At 44.8% G+C, this 13,048-nt stretch overlaps 1 protein-coding gene across 11 annotated transcripts in view; it reads left to right on the top strand.

Annotated features, from left to right (window-relative positions):
• EHMT1 (euchromatic histone lysine methyltransferase 1) overlaps window positions 1–13,048 on the top strand; it is a 642,972-nt gene that overhangs the window by 273,364 nt on the left and 356,560 nt on the right. For all 11 annotated transcript variants that reach the window (XM_033961438.1, XM_033961434.1, XM_033961436.1 and 8 more), the window contains 2 exons: window positions 10,090–10,226; window positions 11,350–11,535. In XM_033961438.1, the coding sequence (XP_033817329.1) occupies window positions 10,090–10,226; window positions 11,350–11,535 (323 nt within the window). The remainder of the gene's footprint in view (window positions 1–10,089; window positions 10,227–11,349; window positions 11,536–13,048) is intronic.

The raw sequence follows: 13,048 nt of genomic DNA, 5'->3' as shown, positions 1-13,048 counted from the left end.
CTCTTCAGCTCCAGGTCCCTTCTCCCACCTACCTTGTAAAAATAAAGCAGCTCTGGCAGGGTCCGACGCAGGCTCCTTGTATCGAGGAAATCGCTGTGGTACGCAAACTTAGTCAGCTGGAGGAAACTGCTGTACACAGATTTAGCAGGAGGAAACCGTCACATGCGCTACAAACCGCCACTGGCTCCACTGCCGCACGCATCTCAAACCTCTACTGCGCATGTGTGGCACGGACGCAGGGATCACGAAGATTGAAGTACGCATGTGCGCTAAGGGTTTTATTATAGCGTATTAGAGGCTCTGGTAGAAACCTGTTTACAAAGTATGTATTCTTCCCAATTATTATTTCCAAATTAATAAAGTGTCTTTGCTTATTTGTAAATGGGTTAGGGTTAGGGTTAGTGCCTTTAATTCAGAGCCTTTAATTCAGTAGCATAATTAAATGAAATAACTACTTGAAGTTTATAGGGATGGGCGGGGACGGATTTGATTCCAGTGGGGACAAGTTTGACTCCTAGCGGGGACGGATGGGGATGAGTTTGATTCTACTGGGGATTGGCGTGGACGGGTTTGATTTCTGTCCCCGCGCAACTCTCTAATCTGAACTGACCTCCAATTCCTCAGTCTTCCTACAAGTGAGACACTAGGAGCTTGTCTTTTCTGCTCATGATTATTTTTCTTTAAGTTCAGTCTTTTTTCATCTAATTTGTATGGCTTATTTTTCGTGCTGCATAGGATCCCCTTGAGGGACAGCTTTGGCTGCGGGAGACCACAGACTCTGAGGCAGAGAGTCTGCTTCCAAGGGGTTGGCTGCTTTGCAGTGAACCCACTTGGACAGTCTGCATTCATAGTTCAAGAGCTCAGGGACTGTTCCCTTGGAAGCATAGTTCACCCCAGATTTGTCCATTAGTGGGTTTGAGCGCAGGCTGTATGGCCCTTTAGTGGTGTCCCCCCCCCCCCCCCCCCGATTTGCACGTGCGGGCTTCAGAGGTTTTCGAGGTCTCCAGTCTAGAGAGTTGCGCGGGTACAGAAATCCCACCCGTCCCCGTCAAAGTCCCACCCATCCCCACCCGTCCCCGTGAGGAATCCCACCCGTCCCCGTGAGGAATCCCTCCCGTCCCCGTGAGGAATCCCTCCATCCTCACCCACCCCGTGAGGAATCCCCTCCATCCCCGCCCATCCCTATAAACTTCAGAAATAGTTATTTCATTTAATTATGCTACTGAATTAAAGGCTCTGGTAGAAACCCATTTACAAATAAGCAAAGAGACTTTATTAATTTGGAAATATTAATTGGGAAGAATACATAATTTGTAAACGGGTTTCTACCAGAGCCTGTAATGTTTATAAATTTTTATCAACACAACTAATATACTACTTTATCCTGAAGCAAAAAAACAAACAAAAAAAAGAAATAGAAATTTTTTCCTACCTTTGTTGCCTGATTTCTACTTTCCTCATGTTCTCATTCAATTCCTTCCATCCACTATCTCTCTTCTCTCTGCGTCTTCCATTTGCTCTGTTACTGTGCTTCTCCCTTTCTCCCCCCTTCCAAATTGGTCTGGCACCCATCTTCTTCCCTCCGCTCCCCCCATAGTCTGGCATCTCTGTCTTCTTCCCTGCCAGCGTCTTCGCCCCACACTCTCTTCCCCATGTCCTTTCAGCGTCCTTCTCCTCCCTCTGTCTTCCCCATGTGCTTTCAGTATCCTTCTCCCCCTCTGTCTTCCCCATGTCCTTTCAGAGTCCTTCGCCCCCGCCCCCGTCTTCCCCATGTCCTTCCAGCGTCCTTCTCCCCCCTCTGTCTTCCCCAGTGCTTTCAGCGTCCTTCTCCTCCCTCAGTTTTACCCATTTCCCTTAAGCGTCTTTTCCTCTCCACTCCACCTTTCCTCCCTGCCCCTTACCTTCGTGGCGCTTCCTCGCCCGACCGACAACAGAACAGGCCCGGTCCAACAAACCTCCCTGCCCTGAATCCAGCTGCTATAAGAAGGTAATTTAGATTCGCGGCTACAGGGCAGGGAGGTTTGTCGGACCAGGCCTGTTGTCGGTCGGTCGGGGGAAAGCGCCACAAAGGTAATGGGATCTGGCCGGCTCTGCACCCCTCCCTAAGGCTGCTCCGGGGCGGACCGCCCACCCTTTGGTACGCCACTGCCTTGAATTTTTCCTACCTGCCCTGCCGCAGCACACATCCGACCGGAAGTCTTCCCGATGTCAGCGCTGACGTCGGAGAGAGGGAGGGCTTTGCTTAAGCCCTCCCTCCGAAGTCAGCGCTGACATCATGGAAGACTTCTGGTCGGCTGTGTGCTGCAGCAGGACAGGTAGGGAAAAGAAGACGAGCCTTGCGGCAGGAATCCCGCGACCCTAGGAGGTGACCCCATGAGATCCCTGCGACCCTAGGGGGCGTCCCCAAGGGATCCTCGTGACCCGAAGGGGGAACCTACGGGATTCCCATCGTACCCGTTCCCGTGCAGCTTTCTACTCCGGTCCTCATGTTGGGCCTGAGAAGCAGTCGGAAGAAATAGGCAGTCTATTTTCCAAGCTGTTTCAGCTTCCATCGTCAGCTCCCAGCACATAGCATGGCACAGGGAGTAAACAGACTGACAGCCTGAAAGATCGATTTGGGGGTCTCCAAAATCATGTTCTGGGGGTTGCAAGGTTAGTACTAGGTCCCCGCACCTGAAAAATCGTAAAATCGCGGTTTTTAATTTTTTGGTGTGACTTTCCCGGTTGGTTTTTGGCATTAAATCGCTGCTACGGTGACCAACTTGGATTTCCCAGTTTAAAATAAAAAGCTTTTATCTGCCTCAAACACTTCATTTTTGGTCAAAAACAGGTAGAATGGACTCTTCAGGGCAGGATACTTCAGACGGGTGGCAATCTGAGAAACATCTGTGTTCCATGTGTCCCTAGCTGACTGAACAACTAGCGCGGGGAGCATGAGTCGTTTGGCTTAAGGGGGATATTCCTTGATAAAGGCCAGTTTGGGCGAAACATAGTTGCTATGTCGGAGTGCTGTCCCCACCGTGTAGACTGAGATGAGTATTACTACATGCTAATTTATAAATAAAAGTTTTTCACTATTAAATCTGGTGTGACTGATTTAGTAGCCATTGGTCTGCATGTAGGAAGTCTGTCTCATGCAGTAGGCACTATTGAAGTCTGGGAAATTGAGAAAATTTTATATCAAGACAAATCCATAGAGACCATATATGATAAGAAGTTTATTGCTGGAGTAATGGGTCTCTGGACATAGCAATTTTGAGTAAATCTGGTTTATGCAACACATGGAGCAGCATCTACTACTTTAGACCTCCCTGTTCCCTTGGGGGATTCTGGGACCCAGTCCACCTGGGGGAAGTCCATAAAGTCTAAGTTTGAGCTGTGGGGAGGGGGCAACACCAGTGCAACCCCAGCAAAGCGGAGCTGCGATTCGGCAGCAAATCCCACAAAAGTTCTAAACCAGAACAATTTTGGTCCTCTGCCCATCAAGAGCAGGGATTCCCCCCTGAATTAATTTTATTGTAAATCTGTTTATTGGCAAACAAAATGCATCATATAGCGTACAACATAAACCACTTGAAAGAGCAAAGTATATAATCCAGGGCTAGACAATATTAAACAGCAAAATATACAAAACGTCAAAGAGAAAACAGCCAGAACGATTGCGTTATATAAGAACATAAGAATAGCTTTACTTGGTCAGACCAATGGTCCATCAAGCCCAGTAGCCCGTTCTCACGGTGGCCAATCCAGGTCACTAGTACCTGGCCAAAACCCAAGGAGTAGCAATATTCCATGCTACCGATCCAGGGCAAGCAGTGGCTTCCCCCATTGTTTCTCAATAATAGACTATGGACTTTTCCTCGAGAAACTTGTCCAAACCTTCCTTAAAACTAGCTACGCTATCCACTCTTATCACATCCTCTGGCAACGCATTCCAGAGTTTAACTATTCTCTGAGTGAAAAAATATTTCCTCCTCTTGGTTTTAAAAGTATTTCCCTGTAACTTTGAGTGTCCCCTAGACCAGTGGTTCCCAACCCTGTCCTGGAGGACCACCAGGCCAATTGGGTTTTCAGGCTAGCCCTAATGAATATGCATGAAAGAGATTTGCATATAATGCAAATCTGCTCCATGCATATTCATTAGGGCTACCCTGAAAACCTGATTGGCCTGGTGGTCCTCCAGGATAGGGTTGGGAACCACTGCCCTAGACTTTGTAATTTTTGACAGTGTGAAAGATTGATCCACTTGTACCCGTTCTACTCCACTCAGGATTTTGTAGTCTTCAATCATCTCTCCCCTCAGCTGTCTCTTTTCCAAGCTGAAGAGCCCTAACTGTTTTAGTCTTTCCTCATACGAGAGGAGTTCCATCCCCTTTACTGTCTTGGTTGCTCTTCTTTGAACCTTTTCTAGCGCCACTATATCTTTCTTTAACCACATGACATACATTTAGAAGAAGAGAAGAACTAATACATATTTGCACACAACATTAATAATTTATTAATCAACCTTACTTTTTTCATAAATATTATAAGTATATTGAATATACCACCCTCTGACTTATAACAAACACCTATTTCAACAGACAACCTAGGCAAATGCCCTTGTTGCCCCGAAAACCTGGATAATCAGTTCCATATTGTCCAGTGTTTTATTTAAAATGTCCTTGCCAAACTAGTGCTTCATGGATTAAACTCCTGCTTTCATGATAAGATCTTGAATGACAACTGACAAAATGTTCAAGCCAGCCCAACACAATCTTGCGTTTCGCCACACAGGCGTCCTCAGGAGCTGAAGCCACTTCAGGTTTTCACAGTATTTTCTCTTTAATATAGAAACATAGAAAAAGACGGCAGATAAGGGCCGCGGCCCATCTAGTCTGCCCACCCCAATGACCCTCTCCTATTTATCTCTGTGCAGAGATCCCACGTGATGATCCCATTTCTTCTTAAAATCAGGCACGCTGCTTGCCTCGATCACCTGAAGTGGAAGTCTATTCCAGCGATCAACCACTCTTTCGGTGAAAAAGTATTTCCTGGTTTCGCCATGCAATTTCCCGCCCCTGATTTTCCATGGATGTCCTCTTGTTGCCGTCGGACCTTTGAAAAAGAAGATATCTTCTAATACCTCGATAAGGCCCGTGAGGTATTTGAACATCTCGATCATGTCTCCCCTCTCTCTGCGTTCCTCGAGTGAGTATAGCCGTAATTTATCCAGCCGTTCCTCGTACGGGAGATCCTTGAGTCCCGAGACCATCCGGGTGGCCATTCGCTGGACTGACTCAAGCCTCAGTACATCCTTGCGGTAATGAGGCCTCCAGAATTGTACGCAGTATTCCAGATGAGGCCTCACCATGGATCTATACAATGGCATAATGACTTCAGGCTTGCGGCTGACGAAACTCCTACGTATACATCCTATGATCTGCCTAGCCTTAGATGAAGTCCGCTCCACTTGATTGGCAGTCTTCATGTCTTCACTGATGATTACCCCCAAGTCCCTTTCTGCAACAGTCCTTGCTAGGATCTCGCCATTTAGGGTATAAGTCTCGCATGGATTTTGGCTGCCAAGGTGCATGACTTTGCATTTCTTGGCATTGAAGCTCAGTTGCCAGGTCCTAGACCATTGCTCCAATAGGAGTAGGTCGTGTTTCATATTGTCCGTTGTGCTCTTGCTTGTTATGTTACACAGTTTGGCGTCATCGGCGAATAACGTTATTTTACCGCGAAGCCCCTCAGCCAAGTCTCTTATAAAGATATTGAAAATGATCGAGCCCAAGACCGAGCCCTGCGGCACTCCGCTGATCACTGCCGTCGTTACGGAGGGGGTGCCGTTCACCACCACCCTCTGAAGCCTACCACCAAGCCAGTCCCCAACCCATTTAGTCAAAGTGTCACCTAATCCTATAGAACTCATTTTGCACAATAACCTGTGGTGAGGGACACTATCAAATGCTTTGCTGAAGTCCAAGTATACAATGTCCAAGGACTCTCCAACATCGAGCTTCCCCGTCACCCAGTCAAAGAAGCTGATCAAGTTGGATTGGCAGGATTTCCCCTTGGTAAATCCATGCTGATGGGGATCCCGCAGATTCTCCTCATCCAGGATCATATCTAATTGGTGTTTGATTAGAGTTTCCATTAGTTTGCTCACTATTGATGTGAGACTCACTGGTCTGTAGTTCTCAGCCTCTGTCCTGCAACCTTTTTTGTGGAGTGGAATGACGTTAGCCGTTTTCCAGTCCAACGGGACTCTACCTGTACTAAGGGAGAGATTGAAGAGCGCGGATAGTGGTTCCGCCAGGACGTCCCTTAACTCCCTGAGCACCCTGGGGTGTAGATTGTCTGGCCCCATTGCTTTGTTAACCTTGAGTTTTGACAACTCACAGTAGACACTGCTTGTTGTGAACTTGAAGTTACTAAACGGGTCTACTGAGCCATCCTTTTTTTGTAGTTGAGGGCCGGAACCTGGCGCCTCGCGGGTGAAGACCGAGCAGAAGTATTCGTTTAACAGTTCAGCTTTTTCCAAGTCTGCTTCTACATAGGTCCCGTCTGGTTTCTTAAGGCATACTATCACGCTTGTGCTGCGGTTTCTGTCGCTAATGTACCTGAAGAAGGATTTATCGCCCTTCTTGATGTTCTTTGCTAAAGTTTCCTCCATTCAGATTTTGGCCTCTCTAACTGCTGTTTTGACGGCTCTTGCTCTAGTCAAATAGACTTCTCTAGAGTCCTGAGATCCTGTATGTTTGTAGGAGATGAACGCTTTTTTCTTCTCTTTTATGAGGTCCGAGATCTCCGCAGAGAACCATTGTGGCTTATTGTTCCTACGCCGTTTACTCCCTGATTTTATATAGCGATTGGTCGCCTCCTGAATGGTAGCTTTCAGAGTCGACCACAGTTTCTCTACGTTATCTATTCCTGCTTGGTTTTGTAGTGCTTGATGGATGTAATCCCCCATACCCTCAAAGTTGGCGTTTTTGAAGCTAAGGACCCTGGTCAATGTGTTAGTTTTGGCGAAACCCTTCCTGAGCTTGAACCATATCATATTATGGTCGCTGGAGGCCAACTTGTCGCCCACTGAGACCTCAGTGACACTTTCACCATTGGTAAGCAACAGGTCCAGTATTGCCTGTTCCCTCGTTGGCTCCAATACCAGTTGCCTCAGTTTAGCTCCCTTCATAGAGTTCAATAGTCTCATGCTGCTGCTGGATGCAGAGGAAAGTGTGTTCCAATCCACATCAGGCATGTTGAAGTCTCCTAACAACACTGTATCCCCACGCAAGGTGATATTCTCTATGTCACTGATTAGTTCTATATCTATGTCATCCTGTTGCCTTGGGGGTCTGTAAACTATGCCAAGATACAGGCATTTGTCATTCCCCCTGGCCAAATTTACCCAAAGGGATTCCCCTGTGTACCTGATATCTGTGATTCTGGTGACTTTAATATCATCCTTAGTGTATAATGCTACACCACCTCCCATTCTGCCCTTCCTGTCTTGGCGAAGGAGGTTGTATCCTGGTATCATCACGTCCCACCCGTGGGAGTCGGTGAGCCAGGTCTCAGATATCGCCACCACATCCAGGTCAGCGTTTCTCATTTCAGTCTCAAGTTCCAGGATCTTGTTGCCCAAACTATGGGCGTTGACGTACATGGCCCTCCATGTAGCATGTTTGCTATGCCTCCATGTTCCTGATTGAGCTGCGTGGACCTTTTCAGTACTACTTGTAGTTTGTGTACCTTCCCTAGACCCAGTATTGCAAAGTGTACCTGCCCTAGGTTCGAAAGTGTTTGTACTCTGTGGGGGAATAACTGTTTGAGCTACTTTAATTCTTTTAGTACAGCTTGCAATGTGTGTACCCTCCCTAGACCCGGAATTACAGTGTGAACCTACCTTAGACTTAGAAATGTGTGTACTCGCCCCATACTTAGAAATGTGTTTACTCATCACAGACGAAGGCCCAGAATTGCGGTGTTTGCTTACCCCAGTTTCAGAGAAATGTTGATGACATAGCTCGTCAGATAGGTTGTTTGTGTTTGTGCTTGTACCCTCCCCCAACATACCTAGTTTAAAGCCTTGTGAAGTAGGCGGGCCAGTCGGTGTCCAAGGACGTTCTTCCCTCTTCTGGTCAGGTGTAGCCCATCTGGTCCCTGTAGTCCTAGTAGTGTTAATCATACAGCAACTGCAGCTTAGGCTCATAAACCATGTCTCCCCTCTGGAAGGAATAAACCGAACTATATCTTTCTTGAGATAAGGAGACCAGAATTGAATGCAATACTCCAGATGAAGTCACACCATGGAACAATATAGGGGCATTATAACATTCTTAGTCTTGTTAACCATCCCTTCTTGAATAATTCCTAGCATCCTGTATGCTTTTTTTGGCTGCTGCCGCACATTGGGCGGAAGGTTTCATCGTATTGTCTACGATGATACCCAGATCCTTGGGCGCTAATCCCCATGGTGGACCCTAGCATCCTATAACTGTGATTCAGGTTATTCTTCCCAATGTGCATCACTTTGCATTTGTCTACATTAAATTTCATCTGCCATTTAGATGCCCAGTCTTCCAATTTCCTAAGGTCCACCTGCACTTTTTCACAATCCGCATGCGCTTCAACAACTTTGAACAGTTTAGTGTCATCTGCAAATTTAATCACCTCACTCGTCATTCCAATTTCCAGATTATTTATAAATAAGTTAAATAGCACTTGTCCCAGTACAGACCCCTACGGCACTCCACTGTTTACTTCCTCCATTGAGAAAAATTACCATTTAACCCTACCCTCTGTTTTCTATCTGATACCCAGAAAGAGCCAGCAAAACAAGAAAGCTAACACTACACTTTGACTTATAGCTGCTTATAGTTTCGGGCTTTAAGGCAATAGTGAAATTAATATGGCACAATCGGTAAAAATCAGAAAAAAGAAAATGGCAATTTTATCTTGTTGGCACCAATTAATTGAGCAAAAAATGAGGACATGGATTATGACAAGAGAGGCTTTTGCACTGCCAGTAGGTGAGACTTTGTCACTGACTGAGCTACTGACCAGTTGAATAGAATGTAGAGCAAGCTACTAAATCGTTCTTGTAGGAATTGACTTAACAAAACATCTGAGGGTTAAAGTGTTTCTTTTGTAATGAGCAATGCTTCAAGCTTAATGTTCTCTGGCTCAAGTGTTCACTAAATGCATTATTAAAGAAAAAATAAATTTTTTAGAACTATGGCTCTGTTTGTAAGTTCTGCTGTTTACAGTGTTTTGTATTATATTTTATAGTTTAGATGCTGTACATTGCCCCTTTTTGAATGCTATTGGAAAAGTTTTCTGTTCTTGTGAATCTTCTACCATTGGTTTGAAAGGGCTTTTTGTTGAGTAATTGATACATTTAACAAACTAACAAAAGAAAGAGTTAACTGTTTAGTTGATCCAGCCAAGGAACTTATTCTCATTCATTTATAGGTTAACGTCCTCAAAGTCAACTGATGATTTTAATTCATTGTATTTCATATCTTTGTCAGTTTAGGCTGCCAATGTCATACAATTAGTTTGCTCTGCTCCTTTGAAATATTTTTCCAACTTTAATCAATCACTTTTTTGGAGAATTTTTAAACTTGGCACTGGGTCTCTATGATATCATAAATTTTAAACTTGTAGTCTCCATACTAAACCAAAATACAAATAAAATAAAAATGGAAAAAAAAGCACATCACACACTTTCAAACATATATATTAGATTTCCAGTGTTCGAGAGAAAAAAAATAGTTGCCATGACTTATGAATCAACCTTCATAAAATTCTGTATGTTGTTGTAGGAAGAAAAGCCTTGCTTTTTTTGTCATTTTTTAGATATTATTTGGGAAGCAGTTTAGAAAGTAAAATTCAAGAAACAGTCGCTATTTTTTTTAACTTGGATTTTTCTGCACCGTTCTGCAGAAAAATCCTACCAGCAGGTAAAAGTAGAGAAAAAACTGAATTCTACCAATATCACAGTCACTATTGACTTTTTATTTTGAATTTTAGTTTTTGGAAGAGTGTTTACATAATGTATGATTGAAATTTATTGCTATTTTTGTCTGATACCAAATTTAGCGGCCGTTGTATCCCGGAAAAAGAAGAGGAGAATGGGAACATACAGCCTGGTTCCCAAGAAGAAGACCAAAGTGTTAAAACAGAGGACAGTGTTAGAGATGTTTAAGAGCATTGCTCAGTCTTCTGTAGGTGCTAAGGTGAGGCGATCCTTGGATGGTATAGAAAGAAGCTTATAGTCTGTCTTTAGGAAGGCTTTCTTTTCCCTATGTCCTACCTGTTTTATAACTTGCAGTATATTTCTGGATGTCAGGCCTTGGGCACAAACTTGTTTCATTCAGTCTGGAGGATTTTAATTTAAGTGAACTTTTTTGTAAGTAAAACTTAACTCCTGAAATCCTCTGGGTTGGGAAAATAGAAGTTTTAAATAGAGATGGTCACCAAAACATACGAAGAACAGTTTTTTATATATAATATCACAACACACACTTTCATGTAGCTGTAATTTTATTTGTAAACTTTCACGTGGCTTTATGTGTAACTGTAGAAATCAGGTGGCCATTGTTAACTGAAACAATACAATTTATGCTACTGTTTTTTATCAACAAGTAGCAAAAAGGTTTTAGAGGCTTCCTGCTCATTCTGAGCACAATCCCTGGGTCCATGCAACTTGAACATATGAATAGCCTTACTGGGTCAGACCAGTGGTCCATCAAGCCCAGTAGCCTGTTCTCACGGTGGCCAATCCAGGTCCCTAGTACCTAGCCAAAACTCAAAGAGTAGCAACATTCCATGCTACTGATCCAGGGCAAGCTGTGGCTTTCCCCATGTCTTTCCTCCAGGAAATTGTCCAAACCCTTCTTAAGACCAGCTAAGCTATCCACTCTTAACCATGACCTCTGCAGTGCATTCCAAAATGAAAAAATATTTCCTCCTATTGGTTTTAAAAGTATTCCCCTGTAACTTCGAGTGTCCCCATGTCTTTGTAATTTTTGACGGTGTGAAAAATCGATCCACTTGTTCTACTCCATTCAGGCTTTTGTAAACTTCAATCATATCTCCCCATATCTTCAATCATATCAGCTGTCTCTTTTCCAAGCTGAAGAGCCCTAACCGTTGATTAATCTCTGTTGCATAACTGAAAGAAAAAAATGTGCTTAAATTCAGGGGCTGCTAGTCCTCTGTGGTGGGAGGGTTGCCTTTTATATATGAAGGGGAAAGGGTTATGTGACTGACATCTCATGGCTGTCTCACCTTCCTGTTAAGACCATACACTTGTAAACCATTGTCTTTTTATTTTGTTTCTCTTCATTTGTTCCTCAGATTGGAAAGGACCTGGCTGACACCAGCCTTCATGTGAATGGTGAGAGCATAGATATGGATTCGGAAGAGGAAGACTCAGACGAGATGGAAGATGATGATGAACATGGAGCAGAGCAGCCAGCCTTGTTAACTAATGAGAACAAAACTCCTAAAGAGCCCATGCTGGACAGAGATAGAACTAAAAAGGTACTGCAGTCCAAAGACTGTAGATCACCTGCCTTACTTCTCTTTTTGCACAGTCTCCAATATGGGAAGATTCTGTTGCAGATACACAGGAGTTCGTACTTGAGCTGTTGATTCCCATTTCCCACAAACTGCAGAAGGGTATCACTTTAAGAGCTTGAAGCTGTGTTTTTGTACAATGGAGCACAGCACCCTCCTCAGTTTTCCTTCTGTAAGCAAACTTAGAAGGTGCTTTTTTTTGTTATTTTTGGGTATTTTTTTTTCTGTTGGATTTTTAAAATTCTTCTTGGCTTTGGTGCTCAGAGGTCCCCTGCTTAGGCGTACTCTCCCAAAGAAAGGACACTGCTGCTCCCAGGCCAATCTCATAGAGTACCTAAAGAGCCAGCCTTCTTGAGTCCCTTCAGGAGCTCGGGGTCCGGTCTGTTCCCCTTGGAGCATCTTGCCTGGTGATTTTCTCAGAGGCTTGAGCACAGACTGTAGTCCTTGAGCAAGCTACGTAATTACTATCCCCGTTGCTACCTTGGGAATCTCTGAGGCAGGAGTCAGTGGTCATGGTCCATCTGTCTGGCAGCCAGAAGAATTCCTTTGACAGCTGAGGTCTGAGCAATTTCTGAGGCAGAAATCTTTCCCTTCAGCCAGGCTGATTCAGACAAACAGTCACAGAAGTCACAGTGAGTACTCTCATTATTCCCTATGGGGAACATTTGGTGGTGGTAGGGGGCCTGGAGTTTTGAGTTTTAGTGCTTTTTGGGGTTAGTACTCTGGTCTCCCTCCTCCAAAACCCTAAAATTGCTATTTTTTCTGATTTTGCATTTTGTTTTTGGTGTGATTTTTTAGTAATCTGATTTTAAACTACTTTTTCTGCTTCAAAATCTCTCATTATCCCAGGACAAGCAGGCATGATATTCTCACATGTGGGTGACGTCATCTACGGAGCCCCGGCGCGGACAGCTTTTCAAGCAAACTTGATTGAAGTTTCAAGTTTGCACACTGCACCACGCATGTGCATGCCTTCTCGCCCACTAGAGGGCGCATCCCACCTCGTGGTCCTCAGTTCAATTTTTTCCGCGGAGCAAGAAAGCCCTGTGGATCTGAGCTCCAGTGTTTTTGCCTTCTAGCTGCCGCGTTTAGTTTGTTTTCCCATCGAATTAGTTCGCGGTGCTGTTTTTCTTTTCGGTTCTTTTCAAAAAAAAAAAAAAAAAGTATTTCGTTTTTCGTCTGGCTCCGGGGGCTCCCGGAAGCCGTGGCCGTGGGACGTCGGTACGTTCCCGGCCCTCTTCTTTTTCTTCGTGGATGTCCCGTCCTGTTACGGGATTCAAAAAGTGCAGCCGGTGTGAGAGGTTGCTTTCCATCACTGACCCTCACCGGTGGTGCATTGTCTGTCTTGGGCCCGAACATCCGACAGAGTCGTGTGATCGCTGTGCTACCTTCCAAAACAGGGCCCTCCGTCGCCGCAAGGCCAGAATGGCGGAATTGTTCGCCATCGACGCGCCGCCTAAGGCCTCGACGTCGGCCT

This window comes from Geotrypetes seraphini, chromosome 10 (genome assembly GCF_902459505.1).
Source record: "Geotrypetes seraphini chromosome 10, aGeoSer1.1, whole genome shotgun sequence".
NCBI lineage: Eukaryota > Metazoa > Chordata > Amphibia > Gymnophiona > Dermophiidae > Geotrypetes > Geotrypetes seraphini.
The sequence above is the reverse complement of the archived record's forward strand: the minus strand, read 5'-3'. Positions and strand labels throughout refer to the sequence as shown.